Below are 25041 nucleotides of genomic sequence, written 5' to 3' on the forward strand. Positions count from 1 at the left end.
CCTTCTCCCCCTCCTTCCTTTAAAAAGGGAAAAAAAAGGAAAAAAAAGGAAAAAAAGGGGGGAAAAAGGAAAAAAAGGAAAAAAAAGCAAAAAAAAGGAAAAAAAAGAAAAAAAAGGAAAAAAAAAAAAAAGAAAAAAAAGGAAAAAAAAGGGGGAAAAAAAGCAAAAAAAAAAGGGGAAAAAAAAAGCAAAAAAAAAAAAAAGGGAAAATTCGCCCAAAAAAGAGGTGGAGGATGAGGAATATTTATCTGGTTATGTCAGGATTTTATTTTGGAGTGTAAAATTAAAAGGGGAAAAAATAAATTTAATTTCAGGTCAATTCTTTTACCTCCCTGTGAAAATCTTTCGGGAAAAAAAATTAAAGGAGGCAAAAAATGAACCCCAAACAAAGACAGGAAAAAGAAGATTAAAAATTAAAATTAAAATTGAAATTAAAATTAAAATTAAAATTAAAATTAAAATAAAAAAATAAGAATTTTATTTTTTTTTTGCCTGTTTTTTTTACCCCGTTCAGAATTTTAATTTTTTTTTTTTTTTTTACCGGTTTTTTTTACCCCGTTCAGAATTTTAATTTTTTTTTTTTAACTTTTTTTTTACCCCGTTCAGAATTTTAATTTTAATTTTTTTTTACCGGTTTTTTTTACCCCGTTCAGAATTTTAATTTTAATTTTTTTTTGCCGGTTTTTTTACTCCGTTCAGAATTTTAATATTTTTTTACCGGTTTTTTAACTGTTCAAAATTTTAATTTTTTTTTGTTTTCTTTTGGTTTTTTTTTCTATTTTTTTATTCCGTTCAAAATTTTAATTTTTTTGTTTTGCTTTGGGTTTTTTTTGCCGGTTTTTTTACTCCGTTCAAAATTTCAATTTTTTTTTTTCCGGTTTTTTAACTGTTCAAAATTTAATTTTTTTTTTACCGGTTTTTTAACTGTTAAAAATTTTAATTTTTTTTGTTTTCTTTTGGTTTTTTTTCCTATTTTTTTATTCCGTTCAAAATTTTAATTTTTTTGTTTTGCTTTGGGTTTTTTTGCCGGTTTTTTTACTCCGTTCAAAATTTCAATTTTTTTTTTCCCGGTTTTTTAACTGTTCAAAATTTTAATTTTTTTTTTACCGGTTTTTTAACTCTTCAAAATTTTAATTTTTTTTGTTTTGTTTGGGGTTTTTTTGCCTTTTTTTTACTCCGTTCAAAATTTTAATTTTTTTTGTTTTCTTTTGGGTTTTTTTGCCGATTTTTTTACTCCGTTCAAAATTTTAATTTTTTTGTTTTGCTTTGGGGTTTTTTGCCGGTTTTTTTACTCCGTTGAAAATTTCAATTTTTTTTTACCGGTTTTTTAACTGTTCAAAATTTAATTTTTTTTTTACCGGTTTTTTAACTGTTAAAAATTTTAATTTTTTTTGTTTTCTTTTGGTTTTTTTTCCTATTTTTTTATTCCGTTCAAAATTTTAATTTTTTTGTTTTGCTTTGGGTTTTTTTGCCGGTTTTTTTACTCCGTTCAAAATTTCAATTTTTTTTTTCCGGTTTTTTAACTGTTCAAAATTTTAATTTTTTTTACCGGTTTTTTAACTCTTCAAAATTTTAATTTTTTTTGTTTTGTTTGGGGTTTTTTTGCCTTTTTTTTTACTCCGTTCAGAATTTTAATTTTATTTTGTTTTGTTTGGGTTTTTTTTGCCGATTTTTTTCCTCCGTTCAAAATTTTAATTTTTTTTTTGTTTTCTTTTGGGTTTTTTTGCCGATTTTTGTACTCCGTTCAAATTTTCAATTTTTTTTTTTTTTTTTTTTTTTTGCCTGTTTTTTTACTCCGTTCAAATTTTTTTTTTTCCGGTTTTTTTACTCCTTTCAAAATTTAATTTTTTTAAAGTTCTTTTTACTCCTCTCCGAATTATTCATTTATCCATTTATTTCTATCACCTTTTTTTTACTTTTTTCAGAACGCTGCGTGCCCATAAGAAAAAACCCAAAACCGCTCACCACCCACAACAAAAATAACTTAAAAAAATCACATTATAATTTAAAAAATGACAAGTTGAACGAAAACAAGAACTCGGAACAAGCCTGAACCCGGCCAGGCGAATCCAACAGCGCCTGAGGAAACAAATTTTTCTTTTTTTTTCTTTTTTTTTCCCCTTTTTCCGCCGACTTTATTCATTTATTAGCTCGCCCCAGACAGGCTGCAATTAGCAGAGATAACACCGGAGTTGTGTCTGCGCCACCCCATTGTCTGCCCGGCCCCCAAGGTGTTGGGGAGGAGACAAAACAACCCCAAAACAACCCAAAAAAATAAAAAAAACCAAAAAAAAACCCAAAAAAAAACCCCAAAAGCCGCTGCGGGGGAGGGGCGGATTCCAGCTCCGGCCTGCTCGCTGCGCGCGGCTTTTTTCCGATTAAAAAACCCCAAAATTTGATTTTTTTTAGGGTTTTTTTGGGGGTTTTTTAAGGGTTTTGTCCCTTGCGCGGATCTTCGGGTTGTTCCCGCGGTTTTTTTTCCCGTTTTTCCCTATTTTTCCACCTTTTATTCCGTTTTTTTTTAAGTTTTTTTTCCCCTTTCTCATCTCTCCGCCAAGACCTTGAAAATTTTTTTTTGTTTGTTTTTGGATTTTTTTTTTTTTTTTTTTTTTTTTTTTGTTTTGTTTTTGGTTTTTGTTTTGTTTTTTTAGGGTTTTGTCCCCTGCGCGGATCCTCGGGTTGTTCCCGCGGTTTTTTTCCCGTTTTTCCGTATTTTTCCACCTTTTATTCCGTTTTTTTTTTTCTTTTCTCCTCTCTCCTCAAAGACCTTGAAGAATATTTTTGCTTTTTTTTTTTTGTGTGTGTGTTTTGGGTTTTTTTTTGTTTTTTTAGCTTTTTGTCCCCGCGGTACCTGCGCGGATCTTCGGGTGGTTCCCGCGGGTTTTTTCCCGTTTTTTCGTATTTTTCCACCTTTTTTTCCGTTTTTTAATTTTTTTTTTTTTTTTCCTTTCTCGTCTCTCCGCCAAGACCTTGAGGATTTTTTTGGGATTTTTTTTTTTAATTGTTTTTCTTTTGTTTTTTGTTTTTTTAGGTTTTTGTCCCCTGTGCGGATCCTCGGGTTGTTCCCGAGGGTTTTTTTTCCCGTTTTTTCGCTGTTTTTCCACCTTTTTTTCCTTTTTTTATTTTTTCTCTGTCTCGTCTCTCCGCAAAGACCTTGAGGATTTTTTTGGGTTTTATTTATTTATTTGTTTATTTATTTATTTATTTATTTTGGGGTTTTTTAGCGTTTTGTCCCCGCGGTACCTGCGCGGATCCTCGGGTGGTTCCCGCGGTTTTTTATTCCCCTTTTTTCGCTGTTTTTCCACCTTTTTTCCGGTTTTTTAAATTTTTTTTTCCCTGTCTCGTCTCTCCGCAAAGACCTTGAGGGATTTTTTTTTGTTTTTATTTATTTATTTGTTTATTTATTTATTTATTTATTTAGTTTGGGTTTTTTTAGCGTTTTGTCCCCGCGGTACCTGCGCGGATCCTCGGGTGGTTCCCGCGGTTTTTTTCCATTTTTTGGGTGTTTTTCCAGCTTTTTTTCCAGCATTTTTTCCTTTTTTAATTTTTTCCCTTTCTCGTCTCTCCGCAAAGACCTTGAGGATTTTTTTTGGGTTTTGTTTTTTGGGGATTTTTGGGGTTTTTTAGGGTTTTGTCCCCGCGGTACCTGCGCGGTTTTTCCCGGTGTTTTTCCACCTTTTTTTCCCTTTTTTAATTTTTTCCCTTTCTCGTCTTTCCGCAAAGACCTTGAGGATTTTTTTGCTTTTTTATTGTGTTTTCTTTTTTTTTTTTTTTTTTAAATTTTTTTTTTTCCCCACCCACGAGGATCCAGCATCGATTCAACCCTCACGAACTCCCCCAAAATCCATCCCAGCTCCCCCAAAATTCCACAAAATCCCCTCGCGCCGTTTCTGGATATTTCCCCCTCCTTTTATTATTTTTTTTTAGCTGTTTTTGATTTTTTTTTTTTTCTTCTAAGAAAGGAAGAAATCCAGCCCAGGGCGATGCTCGCCCACACAGAAACCTCCAGGAATTTTTTTTTTTTTTTTTTTTTTTGGGATTCCACCTGCCGCCAGCTGAGCGATCCAGGAAAAAAAAAATAAAATAAAATAAAATCCAATTTTTGAGCGATATCGGCCACATTTCACCCCGAGAAAACGGAATAAAAGCGGAGAACGGAGCCAAAAATGAAGCGGAAATATAAAATAAAATACAAAATCCACGGAGAGCAGCGCGGGGTTCCGGTTTTCCATAAAAATTCCATAAAAAAATCCCGGGAAAATCTCGGAGCCACCAACCCCCCCCCGCCGCTCTAATTTCATAATTAAAAACCAATGTGGGATATTTTCATTTTTTACGGCGTTTCTGGGCTTGCTGAGCGTATTTTAAATTCTTATTTTTAAATAATAAAATAAAATATTTTATTTTTATTCCTTTCTCTCTCTCTGCAGGGAAATAAAAAATCAATCTTAATATGCCGAGAAAAGAAATCGCTTTGTCGGGTTCACGCTGTTCGGAGGGAGGAAAAAAATAAAAAATAAAAAAAGGGAGAAATTCACAGATTGTTAATCCCGAGAAATTTAATGAAACCTTTAAATCATTCAATTATCGCAGCATTAATATCAAATAATTATATTTAAACCTACCAGTAATCAACTTTGCGCCTGTTGAAATATTAATTTAAAGCAGCGTGCGGTCGCGTTGGTTTTTTTTTTTTTTTCTTCTTTTCTTTATTTTCCGCTTCTTTTCGTCCTTTTAGCGATTTTTAAATTCCGTTTTTTTTGTCCCCCCCGATGATGAAATTATCCCCCAAAAGCAGCAAAAATCAGCGAGGCTTTTCCGAGCAAAGAACGGAGGGTTTGGAGGAGAAAATGCAGATTTTTTTCGATCGTTTGTTAAATTTATTCTCTTTTCTGGCACAACCCCCCCAGCCTCGGTTTGAGGGAAAATCGCGATTTTCGCATCGAAATCGACTCCGGCCGCAGGCGGCGAGCCCCCAAATCCTCCAAAATTGGGGGAAACACCCCAAAAAAAAAATCAGAAATTACCACCAAAAAAAATCACAAATCACAACAAAACCGACACCGGGATAAAATCAGAAATTACCAGAAAACTGACAACGGGATAAAATCAGAAATCACAATAAAACCGATCCCCAAATATCACAAATTATCACAAAACCGACCCAAAAAATCAGAAATCACAACAAAACCGACACCGGGATAAAATCACAAATTACCAGAAAACTGACAACGGGATAAAATCAGAAATTAACACAAAACCGACCCCAAAAAAATCAGAAATCACAGCAAAAAATAAATCAGAAATTCCCACAAAACCGACAACGGAATAAAATCAGATATCACAATAAAACCGACCCCAAATATCAGAAATTACCACAAAACCGACCCAAAAAATCAGAAATCAGAACGAAACCGACCCCAAAAAATCATAAATCACACCAAAACCGACCCAAAAACTCACAAATTACCACAAAACCGACCCCAAATATCACAAATTATCACAAAACCGACCCCCAAAATAAGAAATTGCCACAAAACCGACCCCAAAAATCGCAAATAACAATAAAACCGACCCCAAAAAATCACAAATTACCACAAAACCGACCCCAAAAATCACAAATCAGAACAAAACCAACCCCCAAAATCAGAAATTGCCACAAAACCGACCCCAAAAATCAGAAGTTACCACAAAACCAAACCCAAAAATCACGAAAAACAATAAAACCAACCCCAGAAATCACAAATAAAAATAAAATCGGCACCAAAAATCACAAATAACACCAAAACCGACCCCAAAAAAATCACAAATCAGAGCAAAACCGACACCAGGATAAAATCACAAATTCCCACAAAACCGACACAGGGAAAAAATCACAAATTACCACAAAACCGACCCAAAAATCAGAAATTATCACAAAACCGACCCCAAAAATCACAAATAACACCAAAACCGACCCCCAAAATAAGAAATTACCACAAAACCGACCCCAAATATCACAAATTATCACAAAACCGACCCAAAAATAAGAAATTACCACAAAATTGACCCCAAAAAATCACAAATCACACCAAAACCGACCCCAAAAATGAGAAATTACCACAAAACCGACCCCAAAAATCACAAATAACAATAAAATCGGCACCAAAAATCAGAAATTACCACAAAATGGACCCCAAAAATCACAAATAACAATAAAATCGGCCCAAAAATCACAAATTACAATAAAACCGACCCCAAAAAAAAAACCAAATCACAGCAAAACCGGCCCCAAAAATCAGAAATTACACCAAAACCGCCCCAAAAAATCACATATAACAATAAAACCGACCCCCAAAAATCACAAATTACAATAAAACCGACCCCCAAAATCACAAATTACCTCAAAATCCGCCCCGAAAATCAGAAATTACCACAAAACCGACCCCCAAAAATCACAAATAAAAATAAAATCGGCACCAAAAATCACGAATAACAACAAAACCGACCCCAAAAAAATCACAAATTCCCACAAAAACGACCCCAAATTTCCCAGTTCCGGCCACCCCAAAATCCCCAAAATTCCCAAAATTCCCAAATTCGGGCTCGATTCCCACCCGCGCGCCTCAATCCCAATTTTTGGGGTGTCAAAAACCCCAAATCCCCCCAAATTTTCCTCTCGGAAATTCATTTTACCCATTTTTTTTTTTTCTTGGTTTCCTTAATTTTCCTTTTTTTTTCTCATTTTTAGGGATTCAAACCCTGGCACAACTTTCTCAACTTTCCCAGCGCGTTTTAAGGTGGAAAAAGGGGTAAAATATATTTTGAATTTTTATTTTTATTTTATTCTGCTGCTGCAGAATAAAAATTTGGTTTCCTCCGGCCCCTAAATTCCTATTTTTAAATTTTAATTTAAAATTTTTATTTTATTTTTCCGTGTTTTTATTAAAAAAAAAAAATTCCCAGAAAATGGAAATCCGGATTAAAGCGTGAAAAAAAAAAAAAAAAAAGTGGAATTTAAATAATTTAAATAATTTAAATAATTTAAATAATTTAAATTCAATTCCTGGCTGGAGGAGCTGAAAAAACCCCAAATTCTGATTTTTTTATTTTTGTTTTTTCACCCCTTTTTCACCTCCCAGAAACGCTGCGAGTTTTGGGGATTTTTTTAAATATTTTTTTTATTTTTTAGGAGCACCCCCCCAAAAAAAAAATCCCCAAATTTCCATCCCAGCTCAAAAAAAAAAAGAATTTTTTTACAACATTTAACAATTCAAAAACCACCAAGAGGAGGGAGAAAAAGCGGATTTTTAAGGTTTTAATTATTTTTATTATTATTATTAATAATAATTTTATTTTTTCTCCTTTTTTTTTTATGGTGTGCTGGGGTTCTGCCGATCATCGTTGATAATTTGGGGTAAAAAAAGGCAAAAAAAGCGAAAAAATAAAAGCGCTGAATTTGTCCCTCATGATTCCAGCAACAAAAGGGGAAAAAATTTGGGGTCAAAACCTCCAATGGGGAGGGGCCAAAAACTCAGAGGGGGAAAAAAAGGCCAAAAATCAAATTTAAAAGGGTAAAAATCAAGGAAAAAAAGGGAAAAAATGAAATAAAATGGGGGGAAATTTAATAAAATGGGGAAAAAATGGAATAAAATGGGGATAAAATGGAATAAAAATGGGTAAAAATTAAATAAAATGGGGTAAAATTAAATAAAATGGGGGAAAATGGAATAAAATGGGTAAAAATTAAATTAAATGGGGTAAAAATTAAATTAAATGGGGTAAAATGGAATAAAATAGGGTAAAAGGGAATAAAATGGGTAAAAATGAAATAAAATGGAGAAAAATGAAGTGGGGAAAAATGAAATAAAATGAGGGAAAAATGAAATAAAATGGGGAAAAAATGAAATAAAATGGGGAAAAAATGAAATAAAATGGGGGGAAAATAAAATGGGGGGGAAAATGAAATGGGGAAAAAATGAAATAAAATGGAAAAATGTAATGGGGTAAAAATGAAATAAAATGGAAAAATGTAATGGGGTAAAAATGAAATAAAATGGGGGGAAAATTAAATAAAATGGAAAAATTAAATGGGGTAAAAATGAAATAAAATGAGGGAAAAATGGGAGAAAAATGAAATAAAATGGGAAAAAATGAAATAAAATGGGGGAAAATGAAATGGGAGAAAAATTAAATAAAATGGGGGAAATGGGGGAAAATATTAAATAAAATGGGGAAAAATGAAATGGGGTAAAAATGAAATAAAATGGGGGGAAAATGAAATAAAATGGGAAAAAATGAAATAAAATGGGAAAAATGAAATGGGGGAAAATGAAATAAAATGGGAAAAAAATGAAATAAAATGGGAAAAATGAAATGGGGGAGAATGAAATAAAATGGGAAAAAATGAAATAAAATGGGAAAAATGAAATGGGGGAGAATGAAATAAAATGGGAAAAAATGAAATAAAATGGGAAAAAATGAAATCTGGTAAAAATGAAATAAAATGGGTTAAAAATTAAATGAAATGGGGTAAAAATGTAATAAAATGGGGGGGAAATGGGGGAAAAAATGAAATAAAATGTGAAAAAAATGAATGTGGCAAAAATGAAATAAAATGGGTCAAAAATTGAAATTAAAAGGCGCAAAAATGAGATTTAAACGGGGATAAAAATCAGATAAGAAGGGGTCAAATTGAGATGGAAAGGGTTAAAAATGAGCTAAAAAAGGGGAGAAAAATGAAATTTCAAAAGGGGAAAAACCCCCCCGGGAGGGGTTTGGGGATCCCCGTCAGGACGGGATTTATTTTTAATTTTTTTTTTGTTTTTTGGGGTTTTTTGGGGTTTTTTGGGGGTTTTTTGGGGTTTTTTTGGGGTTTTTTTTGGGTTTTATTTTGATTTTTTAGGGCGCCCGGCGGAGACGGAAGACGAGCTGACGTAATTAAGGCAGTTTCTTGTTGCCGAGTTAAATTTGATCCCAACAACATGAAACTACCTAAACCACAGATCAGCTGCGCTGGAATCCAAGCGATTTTCTGTCAAAAAAAGGCAAAAAAATTAAAAAAAAAATTAAAAAAAAATAAAGGAAAATAAATAAATTCCCTATCGGGGTAGAGCGGATGGTGAGAGGAGATTTGGGGGGAAAGGATGGGAGGAAAATCGGAATATTGGAAATAAAAGTGGGAATGGGAGTTGAAATAGAAATGAGAATAAAAATAAAAATAAAGAAAAATGAAAATTAAGATAAAGATGATAAAGATAAAGATAAAAATAAAGATAAAAATAAGAATAAGAATAAAGATAAAGATAAAAATAAAGATGATAAAGATAAAGATAAAAATAAAGATAAAAATAAAGATAAAAATAAGAATAAGAATAAAGATAAAGATAAAGATAAAGATAAAAATAAAAATAAGAATAAAAATAAAAATAAAGATAAATATAAAGATAAAAATACAAAATAAAAATTAAAATAAGAATAAAAATAAAAATAAAAATAAATATAAAAATAAAGATAAAGACTAAGATAAAAATACAAAATAAAAATAAAAATAAAATAAAAATAAAATAAGAATAAGAATAAAAATAAAAATAAGAATAAAAATAAAAATAAAGATAAAAATAAAAATAAAAATAAAGATATAGATAAAGATAAAAATAAAAATAAGAAAAATAATAAAAATAAAATAATGAAAATAATAAAAATAAAAATAATAAAAATAAAAAAGGGGGAAAAAGATGGAAAAGGGAAAGGAGGATGAAAATTCGCCCTTTTGTTGCTGTTTGGAGTCTCTGCCCGAAATTCTCGGCTCGGATTTTTGGGGGGGTTGAGGGAAAAAAAAAGGAAATTACCCCAAAAAAAATAAAAAAAAAAAAAAAACAAAAACCGGAGCGAAGATTTGAAATGGATTTGATGGATTTGGGGAGAATCAGCCCCAAAATCCGCCCCAAAATCCGCGATTCTCCCTCCTGGCCGCAACGAGCTGGAACCGCGGCGGATTCACCCCAAAAATGCGATTAAATCGCGATTAAACCGCGATTAAACCGCGATTAAACCGCGATTAAATCGCGATTCAAGCGCGCGTCCTCCCCGGAGCCGCCGCTCCCGAAATTTCCCCGCAAATCCTCCGAACTCCACCTGAGCCGTCCTCAAAATCCGTAAAAAAAACCAAAAAAACCAACCCAAAAATCCCTCAAAATAAAATAAAATGAAATAAAATGAAATAAAATGAAATAAAATAAAATAAAATAAAATAAAATAAAATAAAATAAAATAAAATAAAATAAAATAAAATTAAAATAAAAATACAATAAAATAGAATAAAATAAAATAAGACAAAATGAAATAAAATAAAATAAAATAAAAAATAAAATAAAATAAAACAAAGCAAAATAAAATAAAATAGAATAGAATAGAATAGAATAAAATAGAATAAAATAAAATAAAATAAAACAAAATAAAATAAAATAAGACAAAAAATAAAATAAAATAAAGCAAAAAATAAAATAAAATAAAATAAAATAAAATAAAATAAAATAAAATAAAATAAAATAAAATAAAACAAAATAAGACAAAAAATAAAATAAAATAAAATAAAATAGAATAAAATAAAATAAAATAAAATAAGACAAAAAATAAAACAAAATAGAGCAAAAAATAAAATAAAATAAAGTAAAATAGAATAAGACAAAAATAAAATAAAATAAAATAAAATAAAATAAAATAAAATAAAATAAAATAAAATAAAATAAAATAAAATAAAATAAAATAAAATAAAATAAAATAAAACAGAATAAGACAAAAAATAAAACAAAATAAAACAAAATAATCACCAAAAACCCAAACAACGAGCACGGAGATCCAACCTCCTCTCTTACCTTGACACCGCGGAGCTTTTGGGGGGCGAAACCGGAATTTTTTTTCCTTTTAATTCGGATTTTTTGGCTTTTCCCTTCCCCAAAAAAAGGAGCAGCGCGGGGACTTGCGCATCCCGCGGCCGCCGCTCGGGCTCTGCCTCTTCCCTCCCGCACCGTCACCTTTAAATGAGATTTTTTTTTTTTTTTTTTTTTTTTTTTTACGGCCTCGCCGCACATTTTTTTTTTTTTTTTTTTTATATTTGGGGATCATAAAAAAAAAAAAAAAAAATCAAATTCTCCACCTCCAGCTTCTTCTCGCGGCTGTTTTATGACCTTGACTTATGGTGGTCACCTGGATAATATTTAAATCAACGTTATGGCCTCGCGCTGCTTTTTATTATTTATTTTTTTATTTTTTTTTTATTTTTTTTTTTATCTCTTCTCGCAGCTCCTCCAAGCTCTAAAAAAGATAAACCTTCAGCAATTAAAAAAAAAAATTTAAATATTTGTATTTATCCAGCCGGCGGAGGTGAAAAAAATATTTTTTTAAAATTTTTTTTTACCGCGCCCCCCAGGTAATTTTAAAGCACAAAAAAAAAAAAAAAAATAATTAAATATATAAATTTTTTTTTTTATTCTATAAAGAACCCGCGGTTCTGTGAAATTTATTTTTGGCAGAGGAAAGAACATGCACAGGGTAACACACACAGCAGATATTTAAATAAAACCACACAAATCCTTTTTTTCCCTTTTTTTTTTTCCTCCCATCCATTCTGATTTTTTAATTTTTTTTTTCTCCCCTTTCCCACACCATTTTTTTTATTTTTTATTTCTCCTCTGCTCCCCTCAAATATTTTATTTTCTTTCCCTGCGACAATTCCAGGGGGGAGAATTCCCGGCTGCAATTTGAATTTGAGATGAAATTCGCTTTTTTTTTTTCCTTTTTTTTTTCTTTTTTTTGTGTTTTTCTCGCCGTTTTTATTCTACAAACTCACTCTACGCTCGGATTTTTTTTTAGGGGGGAAAAAAACCCAAAAATTAAACTTTTTGGGGCGCGTTAATTCCCTTCCCACACCTGGGGGAAAAGTCCTTCTGCACGGAAATAATTTAAATATTCGCGAGTCGGGATTTGGGGGAATTTTCGTGTTTTTCGCCACCGTCTCCACTTTTTTCTTTTCCCTCCGAGGGTGAAAAAATCCCCTCGTGGCGCAAAAAAACTCCAGGGTCGCTTTTGTTTGGTTTTATTTTGGTTTTTTTGGGTTTTTTTTTGTTTTTTCGGCCCCGTTTTTCGGCGTTTTTCGGGTTTTTTGCGGGTGCGCTGAGGGGGGGGAATGGGAGGGTGAAATAAAAATTAAAAATAAAAACGAAATGAAATAAATGAAATGAAAGGAGGGAGTAAAAAGAAGGAGGAAATAAAAAAAATTAAAACGGGGCAAAATAAAATAAGAGAAAATGGTGAATTGAAGGGATGGAATAAAAGAAAAGAAAAAAGAATTGAAGGGTAGAAGGATAGAATAAAATAATAGAATAAAATAATAAGATAAAAGAAAAGCATAAAATGATAGAATAAAATAATAGAATAAAAGAATGGGATAAAATAATAGAATAAAAGAATAGGATAAAAAAATAGAATAAAAAAAAGATAAAAGATAGAATAAAGTAATAGAATAAAAGAATAGGATAAAAAGATAGAATAAAAGAATACAATAAAAGAATAAGATAAAATGATAGAATAAAATAATAGAATAAAAGAATTTGATAAAAGGATGGATTAAATGGATAGAATAAAAGGATAAAATAAAAAAAATAAGAGAATGAAACGAAATGAAATGAAATGAAGAAATGAAATGATAATAAAATGAAATGATAAAATGTAAGAACAAAATAAAAGGAGAAAAGAATAAAATAAATGGAGAAAAGAATAAAATAAAGGGAAAAATAATAAAATAAAGAGATAAAATAATAGAATAGAAGGATAAAAGAATAAAATAAGAGAATGAAACGAAACGAAATGAAATGAAGAAATAAAATGATAATAAAATGAAATGATAAAATGAAGGAAGAAAATAAAAGGATAAAAGAATGAAATAAGGGGATAAAATAATAGGATAAAAGGATAAAATAATAAAATAAAGGAATAAAAGAATAAAATAAAGGGATAAAGGGATAAAAGAATAGAATAAAATGATAAAAGAATGAAATAAAAGGATAAAATAATGAAATAAAAGGATAAAATAATAAAATAAAAGGATAAAAGAATGAACTAAAATGATAAAAGAATGAAATAAAAGGATAAAATAATGAAATAAAAGAATGAAAGAATGAAATAGAAGGATAAAAGAATAAAATAAAAGGATGAAATAATGAAATAAAAGGATGAAATAATGAAATAAAAGGATAAAAGAATGAAATAAAAGAATGAAATAATGAAATAAAAGGATGAAATAATGAAATAAAAGGATAAAAGAATGAAATAAAAGAATGAAAGAATTAAATAAAAGGATAAAAGAATAAAATAAAAGAATGAAAGAATGAAAGAATGAAATAAAAGGATGAAATAATGAAATAAAAGGATAAAAGAATGAAATAAAAGAATGAAATAATGAAATAAAAGGATGAAATAATGAAATAAAAGGATAAAAGAATAAAATAAAAGGATAAAAGAATAAAATAAAAGGATAAAAGAATAAAATAAAAGGGTAAACTAATAAAATAAAAGAATGAAATAATAGAAGAAAATAATGAAATAAAATAATGATATGAAAGAATAAAATACCAATAAAATAGGGGTCCAAAGGCCAAACAAAATAAACAACATAACAGCAAAATACCACCAAAAAAACCCAAAAAATCACCAAAAAAACGGGGGAAAAAATTTAAAAAAAAAAAAAAAAAAGTGGCTGAAGGGGGAGGGGGCTCAGCTGAAGCCGAAGGCGGAGCTGAGCTGGCGGATCCGGTTCTCGCGGTTCATCTTCTTGAGCTTCATGCGGCGGTTCTGGAACCAGATCTTGACCTGGCGGTCGGTGAGGGCGATGCTGCGGCTGATCTCCAGGCGGCGCTCGCGGGTCAGGTACATGTTGAACAGGAATTCCTTCTCCAGCTCCAGCGTCTGGTGCTTGGTGTACGGGCAGCGCTTCTTCCTCCCGCTGCGCGCCCGCAGCCACGTCCCGCCCGCGCCCTCCGAGGCCTCGGCTCTTCCTCCTCCTCCTCCTCCTCCTCCTCCTCCTCCTCCTCCCGCCTTGGGCTCCTCTGCCAAACACAACAGCGCGCCGTCAGCCGGCCGCCAAACCCGGCTTGGCTGCGGGGTTGTGCTCCCAAATCCAGTTAAATACGGCTTTTCCCGCCTCGGATATTAGGTTAAATACGGCTTTGTCGAGTCAAATATTAGGTTAAATACGGAGTTTATTCACATTCGATATTAGGTTAAATACGGCTTTTTCGAGTCAAATATTAGGTTAAATACGGAGTTTATTCACATTCGATATTAGGTTAAATACGGTTTTCCCCCACCTCGGATATTAGGTTAAATACGGCTTTTTCGAGTCAAATATTAGGTTAAATACGGAGTTTATTCACATTCGATATTAGGTTAAATACGGCTTTTCCCGCCTCGGATATTAGGTTAAATACGGCTTTTTCGAGTCAAATATTAGGTTAAATACGGAGTTTATTCACATTCGATATTAGGTTAAATACGGCTTTTCCCCACCTCGGATATTAGGTTAAATACGGCTTTTTTTCCCGCATCCGATATTAGGCTAAATACGGAGTTTATTCACATTCGATATTATGTTAAATACGGCTTTTCCCACCTCGGATATTAGGTTAAATACGGCTTTTTTTTCCGCATCCGATATTAGGCTAAATACGGAGTTTATTCACATTCGATATTAGGTTAAATACGGCTTTTCCCGCCTCGGATATTAGGTTAAATACGGCTTTTTCGAGTCGAATATTAGGTTAATTACGGAGTTTATTCACATTCGATATTAGGTTAAATACGGCTTTTCCCACCTCGGATATTAGGTTAAATACGGCTTTTTCGAGTCGAATATTAGGTTAATTACGGAGTTTATTCACATTCGATATTAGGTTAAATACGGCTTTTCCCCACCTCGGATATTAGGTTAAATACGGCTTTTTTTTCCGCATCCGATATTAGGCTAAATACGGAGTTTATTCACATTCGATATTAGGTTAAATACGGCTTTTCCCGCCTCGGATATTAGGTTAAATACGGCTTTTTCGCTTCAAATATTAGGTTAAATACGGGGGTTTTTTTCGCAACCGATATTAGGCTAAATACGGTTCTTTTTGTTCCAATATTAGGTTAAATACGGGTTTATTCACATCCGATATTAGGTAAAACACGGTTTTTTTCGCGTCAAATATTACGTTAAATACGGGGTTTATGCACATCCGATATTAGGTTAAACATGGCTTTTCCCGCGTCAGATATTAGGTTAAATACGGCTTTTTCGCATCAAATATTAGGTAAAATACGGTTTATTCACATCCGATATTAGATTAAATACGGCTTTTTATGTTCCAATATTAGGTTAAATGCGGTTTTTTCGCATCCGATGTTAGGTTAAATACGGTTTGTTCACATCGGATATTAGGTTAAATACGGCTTTTTTCCTGCATCAAATATTAGGTTAAATACGGTTTTTTATCTTCCAGTATTAGATTAAATACTGATTTTTTTTTTTTTTTCCCGCAACCGATATTAGGTTAAATACGGGGGTTTTTTGCGTGTCCGATATTAGATTAAATACGGCTCTTCATGTTCCAATATTAGGTTAAATACGTTTTTTTTTCACATCCGATATTAGGCTAAATACGGGGGTTATTCACATCCGATATTAGGTTAAATACGGCTTTCCTCCCTTTGGAAATAAGGGTTTTTTTCCATTATGATACTAGGTTAAATACGACTTTCCCCCCCCCCGCATCAAATATTAGGTTAAATACGGTTTATTCACATCTGATATTAGGTTAAATACGGCTTTCCTCCCGTTGGAAATAGGGGGTTTTTTTTCCATTACGATATTAGAGTAAATACGGTTTTTCCGCATCCGATATTAGGTTAAATACGATTTTTTCGCATCAAATATTAGGTAAAATACAAGTTTTTCCGCATACAAAATTAGGTTAAATACGGGGGTTTTTTTCTCACCCGATATTAGATAAAATACGGCTTTTTATCCTCCAATATTAGATTAAATACGGTTTTTTTTTCGCATCCGATATTAGGTTAAATACGGCTTTCCCCCCGTTGGAAATAAGATTTTTTTTCCATTCCGATATTAGATTAAATACGGCTTTTTATCACCCAATATTAGGTTAAAAACCCGGGTTTTTTTCGCATCAAATATTAGGTTAAATACGGTTTTTTCCCATCCAAAATTAGGTTAAATACGGCTTTTTTTCCCCCATCCGATATTAGGTTAAATACGGCTTTTCCCAGTCGGAAAATGGGGTTAAAATTTACCTTTTTTCGCTCTGAAATTAGGTTAAATACGGTTTTTTCCCCATCCACAATTAGGTTAAATACGGTTTTTTTCCCCATCTGATATTAGGTTAAATACGGCTTTTTCTCCATCCGATATTCGGATAAATTTGAAATTAAATTCGGGATTTTTTCATCCGAAATTAAATTAAATTTTTTTCTCCCTTCCAAAATTTGGTTTATAAAGGATTTTCCCTTTCGAAAATCGAATTAAATAAAGATTTTTATCCGTTCGAAAATCTGTTTATCTGTGTTTTTATTCGGTCCAAAATCGAGTTCAAATAAAGATTTATCCGTCTCGAAAATCAGGTTTAAATAAAGATTTATTCGCCTCGAAAATCGAGTTTAATGAGAATTTTTTCCTCTCCAAAATTCGGTTTATAATGTTTTTTTTTCCTGCTGCGAAAATGGGATTAAATAAAATTTTTTTCCGTTCGAAAATCGGATTATAATGGATTTTCCCGGCTGGAAAATGGATTGAAAATAAAGATTTTTTCGTCTATAAAATAAGATTGAAATAAAATTTTATTCTGCCCTAAAATTCCGTTTTAAATAAAGATTTACTCGCCTGGAAAATGAGAATTTTCGGCCCCAAAAATCGGATTTTTTCTGCACAAAAATCGGGTTTAAATAATGGAAATTTCGGCCCCGAAATGGGATTTAAATAAAAGTTTATTCGACTCCAAAATCGCGATTAAATAAAGAATTATTCGGCCCGAAAATCGCGATTAAATAAAGGATTTTTGGGCCCAAAATTCGGGTTTAAATGAAGGTTTTGGAGCTGGAAGGGTTAAAAAAGAGGTGAGAGAATGGGGGGAAAAAATCGGATTTGGGGGAAAAAAATCGGATTTTGGGGAAATAAATTGGATTTGGGAAAGATTAAAAGCGGATTTTGGGGAGATAAATCGGATTTTGGGGAGATAAATCGGATTTTTTGGGCGATAAATCGGATTTGGGGGAAATAAATCGGATATTTTGGGGAAATAAATCTGATTTTGGGGAGATAAATCGGATTTTTGGGGAGATAAATCACATTTCGGGGAAAAAAATCGGATTTTGGGGAAATAAATCGGAGTTTTGAGGAGATAAATCGGATTTTGGGGAAATAAATTGGATTTGGGGAAGATTAAAAGCGGATTTTGGGGAAATAAATCGGATTTTGAGGAAATAAATCGGGAATTTTGGGGAAATAATTGAGTTTGGAGCAGATGAATTGGGGTTTTTGGGGAGAGAAATCGGGATTTTGGGGGCAGAAATCGCGATTTTAGGAGGAAAATCGGGATTTGGGGGAAAAGTTTGGGGGGCAAAAATCAGAATTTGGGGAGAAAAATCGGATTTTTGAGGAGAGAATCGGATTTTTGGGGAGAGAAATCGGGATTTTGGGGAGAAAAATCGGGATTTTGGGGAGAAAAATCGCGATTTTAGGAGGAAAATCGCGATTTTGCGATGGGAAATTGTTTTTAAAAAATGGATTTTGTTGAATAAAAATAATTAAATTGGGAAATGGATTTTGGGGTTCGCCGCTGCCTCCCCAAAATTCCCAAATTTTCTCTTGGAGCGTCCGTGGGGGGGAAGGAAGAGGCGGGTTTGGGATATTTTGGGGTGAAATCAATGAAAATCAATTCAAATCAAATAAAATAAATGAAAAAAAAAAAGAAAAAAAAAAAGGAAAAAAAATGAAAATAAATAAAAAAAAAGAAAATAAATGAAATAAAAAAGAAAAGAAAGAAAAAAAGAAAATAAATGAAAATAAATGAAAAATAAATGAAAAAAAAAAAAGAAAATAAATGAAAAATAAATTAAATAATTTCCATAATAAATGAAATTTGGGGAAATTCGGCGAAAATTCGGAAACCTCCGGAACTCCCCGAAAACGCAAAAATTCCACCCGAAAAAATATTTTAAAATAAAAAACCGAGAAATGAAACAGCAAAATTCGGGCTGGACACGAAGAAAAATCGAATTTTCCATGGGCAGAAATCCCCCGGATTGGCCCCAAATCGCCTCTGACCTTTCCCAAATCCAAATTTCTCCCCAAAAAAATTTCCAAAATTCGCTTCCCCTCCCCCCCAGTGCGACACCCGAACCGATAAAATATTTTTTATTTGTTTTTATTTTCATTCTTTTCGTCCCACGGCGCGAATCCGGCCCCAAAATAACCCAAAATAACCCAAAATATCCCAAAATAACTCAAAATAACCCAAAATAACCCAAAATAACCAAAAATAACCCAAAATAACCCAAAATAAATCAAAATAACCCAAAATAACCCAAAATAATCCAAAATAACCCAAAATAATCCAAAATATCCAAAAATAACCCAAAATAACCCAAAATAACCCAAAATAACCCAAAATAATCCCAAAAATAATCCCAAAATAATCCAAAAATAATCCAAAATATACCCAAAATATCATCCCAAAAATAACCCAAAATAACCCCCAAAATAACCCAAAAAATAACCCAAAATAACCCAAAATAATCCGAAATAATCCAAAATAACCCAAAATATCCCAAAATATCCCAAAAATAATCCAAAATATCCCCAAATATTCCAAAATAACCCAAAATAATATTTTTTAAAATTATTATTTTTTGGGTTTTCTCCCAAAATCTCTCCCGGCTTTTTGATAACCTTGACTTTGCTTTTTTTTTTTTCTTTTTTTAATTTTTTTTTTCTTTATTTTTCTTTTTTTTTTGTTTGTTTGTTTTGTGGCTTTTTTTAATTTTTTTTTTATTATTATTTTTGGGTGGAATCGCAGCTCAGCTCTTTTAAAAATTCTTTTATTATTTTATTATTTTATTATTTTATTATTACCTTTATTATCTTTAAAATTATTTTCCCCTCCCGCTGCCGAACCAAAAATTCGAATTATCCAACAAAACAAAAAAGGGGAAAAAAAGAAAATTTTGGGGATTCTGTTTTCATTTTGATGGGGGAGGAGAATTTTTACTGTTTTTTTTTATTTTTTGGGGTGAATTTTGGGATATTTAACCCCCACAGATTTAAATCTTTAAATCCGAGCGGGATTTTTTGGACAAAATTTGGATTTTTTTTCCCCAAAAAACGAATCCGCCTCTGGCTCTCCCAAAACGGGAATAAAAATGGGAATAAATCGAATATTCCGATTTTTTTTTTGCCTCTCCAGCAGCTTTTCCGCGCCTGGAAAAAACCCCAAACCCGAAACATTTTTCTGAGACGAAATAAATCAAAATTCATGAAAAAAAAATATAAAAATAAATAAAAAAATTCAATTTTTTTCCCTCTCTCGGAGCTTCTTCCCGCCCGGAGCTGCGAATTTTTTTTTTCCGTTCCCAGATTTTTTTATTTCAATTTTTTTTTTCTCTCTTTTTTATTTAAATTTATTTATTTTTGTTAAATTTTGAGCCCGAGCCAGCGCCAGACTCGCGTCGAAATGAAGAATCCCCCACGCAAAAAAAAAAAAAAAATTAAATTAAAATAAAAATAAAAATCGGGGTTCGCCCCTCGCTGGAAAATCACACCCCAAAATCTCCGCGGTTCCAAAGGAAAATCCAAATTTTTCACCTTTTTTTGGTTTTTTTTCGCTTTTTTCCGGCACCAAACGCGCTCCCTGCTCCCCTCCCCCCCCTCCAGCAACGAAATAAATCAATTTTTATTATTATTTTTAGTAAATAAATCGATTTTTTTAGGCAAATAAACCAATATTTATTTTTTCTAATAAGTAAATAAATCCAATTTTTTTTTTTAAAATAAGCCAATATTTATTTTAGCAAATAAATCAATTTTTTTAGCAAATAAACCAATTTTTTAATAAATAAATCCGATTTTAAAATACCAATAAACCAATATTTATTTGTTTAATAAATAAATAAATCCAACCAATAAACCAATATTCATTTTTTTTCCAATAAATAAATCAATCCGATTTTTAAAAAACCAAATAAACCAAATTTTTAAAAAATAAATAAATCCAATTTTTAAAATACCAAATAAACCAACATTTATTTTTTCCCAATAAATAAATAAATCCAATTCTTTAAAACCGATAAACCAAAATTTTTTTACATAAATAAATAAATCCAATTTTTAAAAACCAATAAACCAATATTGATTTTTTTTTCCCCTAATAAATCAATCAATCCAATTTTTAAAAAACCAAATAAACGAATATAATTTTTTTAATAAATAAATCAACTTTTTAAAAACCAATCAATCAATATTTATTTTTTTAATCCCATTCCGGATGGAAAATTGAGATTATTGCGACTATTGATAATATCGAGATTATTGATAATATTGATATTATTGAGATTATTCAGATTAATCCAATTATTCAGATTATTGAGATTAATCCGATTATTGATATTATTGAAATTATTTAAATTATAGATATTATTGAAATTATTCAGATTTTTTTTTTCCCGATTATTTCCGAACCGATTTCTGCCGGATGAGGCGGAGGGAGCAGCGAGCGCTTAAATTCATTTATTTCATTTATTTCATTTAATTCATTTATTAATTCATTTATTAATTCATTTATTATTTCATTTATTCCACCCCAAAAAACCCCAAATTTCCCCCCAAAAAAACCTCTCCTACCTTTCCCCTCGCTGTCGGAATTCTCGCCGCTCAATTCCCGCTTTTCACTCCTTTTTTCCTCCTCTTTTTTTTTCCCTTTCTCCTCTTTCACTCGCGAATCCGCGGCGACAAAATCGCGATAAAATCGCGGCGAAACCCTCTCGGGGGGCTCTTCCAGCGGGAAATTTGGGAATTCTTGCTCGGGGCTTTTCTCCAAAAATCGGCAACAATCGGGAGCCGCCAGCTCGCCCAAACCGGGCTCGTGGTAGCCGCAGGGTTTTGCTCGCCCCATGTCGCCGACAGGTCGGAATTTGGGCTCGGCCCAGGGCTCCAGATGAGCCAAAAACGGGGGGAATGAACCCAAAGAGGCCTCGTGGTTTTTGGGGAGCCCCGAGTTGCCCAAATCGCCGAAAATCGGCGGGAATTTGTCGGGGAAATTCTCCATCAGGAACGCGGCGCTGTCGCGGCTGTCGGGACATGACATTTTCTCCGGCGGCGTTTAGAGGGAGGAAGAGCGAAGCCAAGGGTTGACATTTTTTTTTTTTTTTGGAGAGAGGGGGGGAAGGAGGAGAAAGAAAGAGAAAAAAAAAAAAGAGAGAGAGAAAAAAAAATTAAAAAAAAAAAAAAAAAATCGGGGTGTTGCAACTCCGCGTCGCTTCCACCCCTCCCACAATTTTAATTATTTTAATTTTTTAATTTTTTTTTCTTTTTTTTTTTTAATTTTCTCCCCCTTTTTTCCACGTGATTCCCAGGCCAATGAGGATTGAAAATGGCCTTGGGGATTCAGACGGAGCAAAAAAACGTCACCGGGGTCAAGTTGTCGCCGCCTCGGCGGCTCCTCCGTGGAGCAACAGCGACATCTGCCCCCAAAAAAAAAAAAAAACCCAAAAAAAACCCCAAATCCTCACCCCCAAATTCTCTCCCGGCCGGAGATTTTATTGCGGTAAAAAAAAAAAATATGTAAAAGAATGAAAAAAATAAAAAAAAAGGGAAAAAAAAGCGATTTTTTGTTGATTTTTTGTTGATTTTTTGTTGATTTTTTGTTGATTTTTTGTTGATTTTTTGTTGGTTTTTATTTTGGTTGGTTTTGGTTAAAATTTCGGTTTTTTTGTTGTTGGTTGTTTTTTTTAATTTTCTTTTCCTCCCCGTCCCGGCTCCGCGCTCGGTAGAAATTTTGGGGTTTTATTCCCATTTTTTTGGGGTTTCTCGGGTTTGGTCTTTTAGGAAAAAAAAATCGGGGAGGGAAAATTTGGGGGAAAATCTCCCCAAAAAAATTCCTCAGCCGGGCTGGTTTTATTTTTATTTTTATTTTTATTTTTATTTTTATTTTTATTTTTATTTTTATTTTTATTTTTATTTTTATTTTTATTTTTATTTTTTTTTCTTTTTCTTTTTCTTTTTCTCTTTATTTTTATTTGTAGTGGTATTTTTATTTATATTTATATTTATATTTATATTTATATTTATATTTATATTTATATTTATATTTATATTTATATTTATATTTTTATTTTTATTTTTATTTTTATTTTTATTTTTATTTTTATTTTTATTTTTATTTTTATTTTTATTTTTATTTTTATATTCTTTTTCTTTTTTTCTTTTCTTTTTCTTTTTCTTTTTCTTTTTCTTTTTCTTTTTCTTTTTCTTTTTCTTTTTCTTTTTCTTTCTCTTTCTCTTTTTCTTTTTCTTTTTCTTTCTCTTTTTCTTTCTATTTTTCTTTCTCTTTCTCTTTTTCTTTCTCTTTTTCTTTCTCTTTTTCTTTCTCTTTTTCTTTTTTTATTTTAATTTTTATGTTTATCTTTATTTTTATGTTTCTTTTTCTTTTTCTTTTTTTTTTTAATTTTTATATTTTTATTTTTATTATTTTTATTTTTAAATTTTTTAAAATCCTTTTCTCCTCTCTCAGCAGCATCTCCTCCCCTCGCTCTGCCCCAGCAGCTTTTTTTAATTATCCGCTCTCATTCCCCAAATATTTGAGACTTTCTGGGATAAATTTGGGGGAGGAGAAGGGGGAGAAAAATCCGGCCGAGACTGTGGGAAAAAAAAAAAAAATAAAGCTCGGATTTGGGGAAAAAAAAAGGAATTCAGAGAGCCCAAAATGCGGGAAATCGGAGAAAAAAAATTATCTTTAAGGCAAAAAATAAATTATTTTAGGCGAAAAAAATAAATTATCTTTAAGCGAAAAAATTAAATTATTTTTACGCTGAAAAAAAAAATCTTTAAAGAGAAAGTCTGATTTTAATTTAATTTTATTTGATTCTTTCCCTGCGGTTTTTAAACCGAATTTTTATTTTTTTTTCCGGCAGCGAATTAAGAAATAAATTTAATTTTTTCTCCCCGATTTCTTTTTCCCTTCTCTGTTTTTTCCGTTTCTCATCCAAATTTTGGGTTTTTTTGGGGAATTTTTTAATCTCCCAGCGAAAATTTGATGTCGAAATTTGAGTTTTTCCAACTTTATTTCCTTTATTATCCCAAAATTGCTGCGGAATTGGGGTCGAGGTTTTTTTTTTATCGTTTGGGGGTTGGAAAAATTCCCAAAAATTGGAATAAATGAGAAAAAAAAGGAGAATTAAGTCGGGAATTTCAAGATCATTTACGGGGGAGAAAGAGGCGGGTTCAGAGTCACTTCCAAGGGAAACAAAGAGAAAACGATAAAAAATAAAATAAAATTAAATTAAATTTTAAAATTTAAAAGAGGGGGAAAAAAAGGAATAAAATAAAGAAATTATAAATAAAAAAATTAAATGAAAGGAAAAGAAGAAAAGAAAGAAATGGAGAAGGAAAATTTAAAAAAAAAACAACGAGTGGAACTTGACCGTTTGGGGCGATTTGTGCCGGTTTTGGGGTCGGGAAATTCCCACGATTCCGGAATTTTTATTTTTTTTTTAAGTTTTTCCCCAATTTCCAATCATGAAAAAGTCCCAAAATCCCGATTTTTCCGCTTAAAAAAGCGGAAACTTTTCCCGCGATCCCGGCGCCGTTTGGTTCCCTCGGAAAAAAAAATAAAAAAATAAAATAAAAGTGAAAAAAAAAAGGATTTTATGGGATTTTTTTTTTATGGGATTTTTTTTTTATGGGATTTTTTTTTTATGGGATTTTTTTTATGGGATTTGTGGGATCTGCAAAGCTTTGATTGGGATCGTTGGGATTTTATGGGATGCGGGAAAATCCCGGCTCGGATTTAATTCCAAATAAATAAAAATATCGGTGGGAGTCGGGATTTCCTCCTTTGTGGGCACTGAAATCCGAACCCGGCCGGATTTTTATTTTATTCCGGTTTTTTCCTCCCTTTTAATTTGATTTTTTACCCTTTGGTTTCATTTTATTCCCATTTCCCCCCGTATTAATTTGATTTTTTATCACTGATTTAATTTTATTCCCATTTTCCCCTATTTTGTATTTTATTTTTTACCCTCTGATTTGATTTTATTCCCATTTTTTCCTCCCCTTTAATTTTATTTTTTACCCTCTGGTTTCATTATATTCCAATTTTTCCCGTTTTAATTTTATTTTTTACCCCTGGTTTAATTTTATTCCCATTTTTCCCCTTTTAATTTGATTTTTTACTCTCTGATTTAATTTTATTCCCATTTTTCCCCTTTTAATTTGATTTTTTACCACTGGTTTAATTTTATTCCCTTTTTTTTTTGCCCTTTTAATTTGATTTTTTACCCTTTGATTTAATTTTATTCCCATTTTCCCCCATTAAATTTTATTTTTTTACCCTCTGATTTAATTTTATTCCCATTTTTCCCCTTTTTTGTATTTTATATTTTACCCTCTGGTTTGATTTTATTCCCATTTTTTTTTGCCCTTTTAATTTGATTTTTTACCCTCTGGTTTCATTTTATTCCCATTTTCCCCCGTATTAATTTGATTTTTTATCACTGATTTAATTTTATTCCCATTTTTTTCCCCTTTTTAATTTTATTTTTACCACGGATTTAATTTTATTCCCATTATTTCCCCTTTTAATTTTATTTTTTACCCTCTCATTTAATTTTATTCCCATTTTTTCCCCCGTTTAATTTTATTTTTTACCACTGGTTTAATTTTATTCCCATTTTTCCCCCGTTAAATTTTATTTTTTATCACTGATATAATTTTATTCCCATTATTTCCCCTTTTAA

At 31.4% G+C, this 25041-nt stretch overlaps 1 protein-coding gene across 1 annotated transcript; it reads right to left on the bottom strand.

Moving 5' to 3' along the window:
* Positions 1 to 13731: 13731 nt before the first annotated feature.
* On the bottom strand, positions 13732 to 21392 carry LOC130265833 (homeobox protein Hox-C10-like). The gene is made up of 2 exons (XM_056515145.1): positions 20930 to 21392; positions 13732 to 14048 (listed from the first exon to the last, which is right to left on the bottom strand). The coding sequence occupies exons 1-2, from the start codon at positions 21390 to 21392 to the stop codon at positions 13753 to 13755; spliced, it is 759 nt and encodes a 252-aa protein (XP_056371120.1). The 3' UTR covers positions 13732 to 13752.
* Positions 21393 to 25041: the final 3649 nt, after the last annotated feature.

This window comes from Oenanthe melanoleuca, linkage group LGE22 (assembly GCF_029582105.1).
Source record: "Oenanthe melanoleuca isolate GR-GAL-2019-014 linkage group LGE22, OMel1.0, whole genome shotgun sequence".
NCBI classification, from domain to species: domain Eukaryota; kingdom Metazoa; phylum Chordata; class Aves; order Passeriformes; family Muscicapidae; genus Oenanthe; species Oenanthe melanoleuca.

Excerpts from the sequence above, each read along its gene's own strand:
- LOC130265833 (XM_056515145.1), bottom strand. The coding sequence starts at position 21,392 with ATGTCATGTCCCGACAGCCGCGACAGCGCCGCGTTCCTGATGGAGAAT. Across the intron at positions 14,049-20,929 it reads TTCCGACAGCGAGGGGAAAG|GAGGAGGAGGAGGAGGAAGA; the intron begins GTAGGAGAGGTT and ends GAGGAGGAGGAG.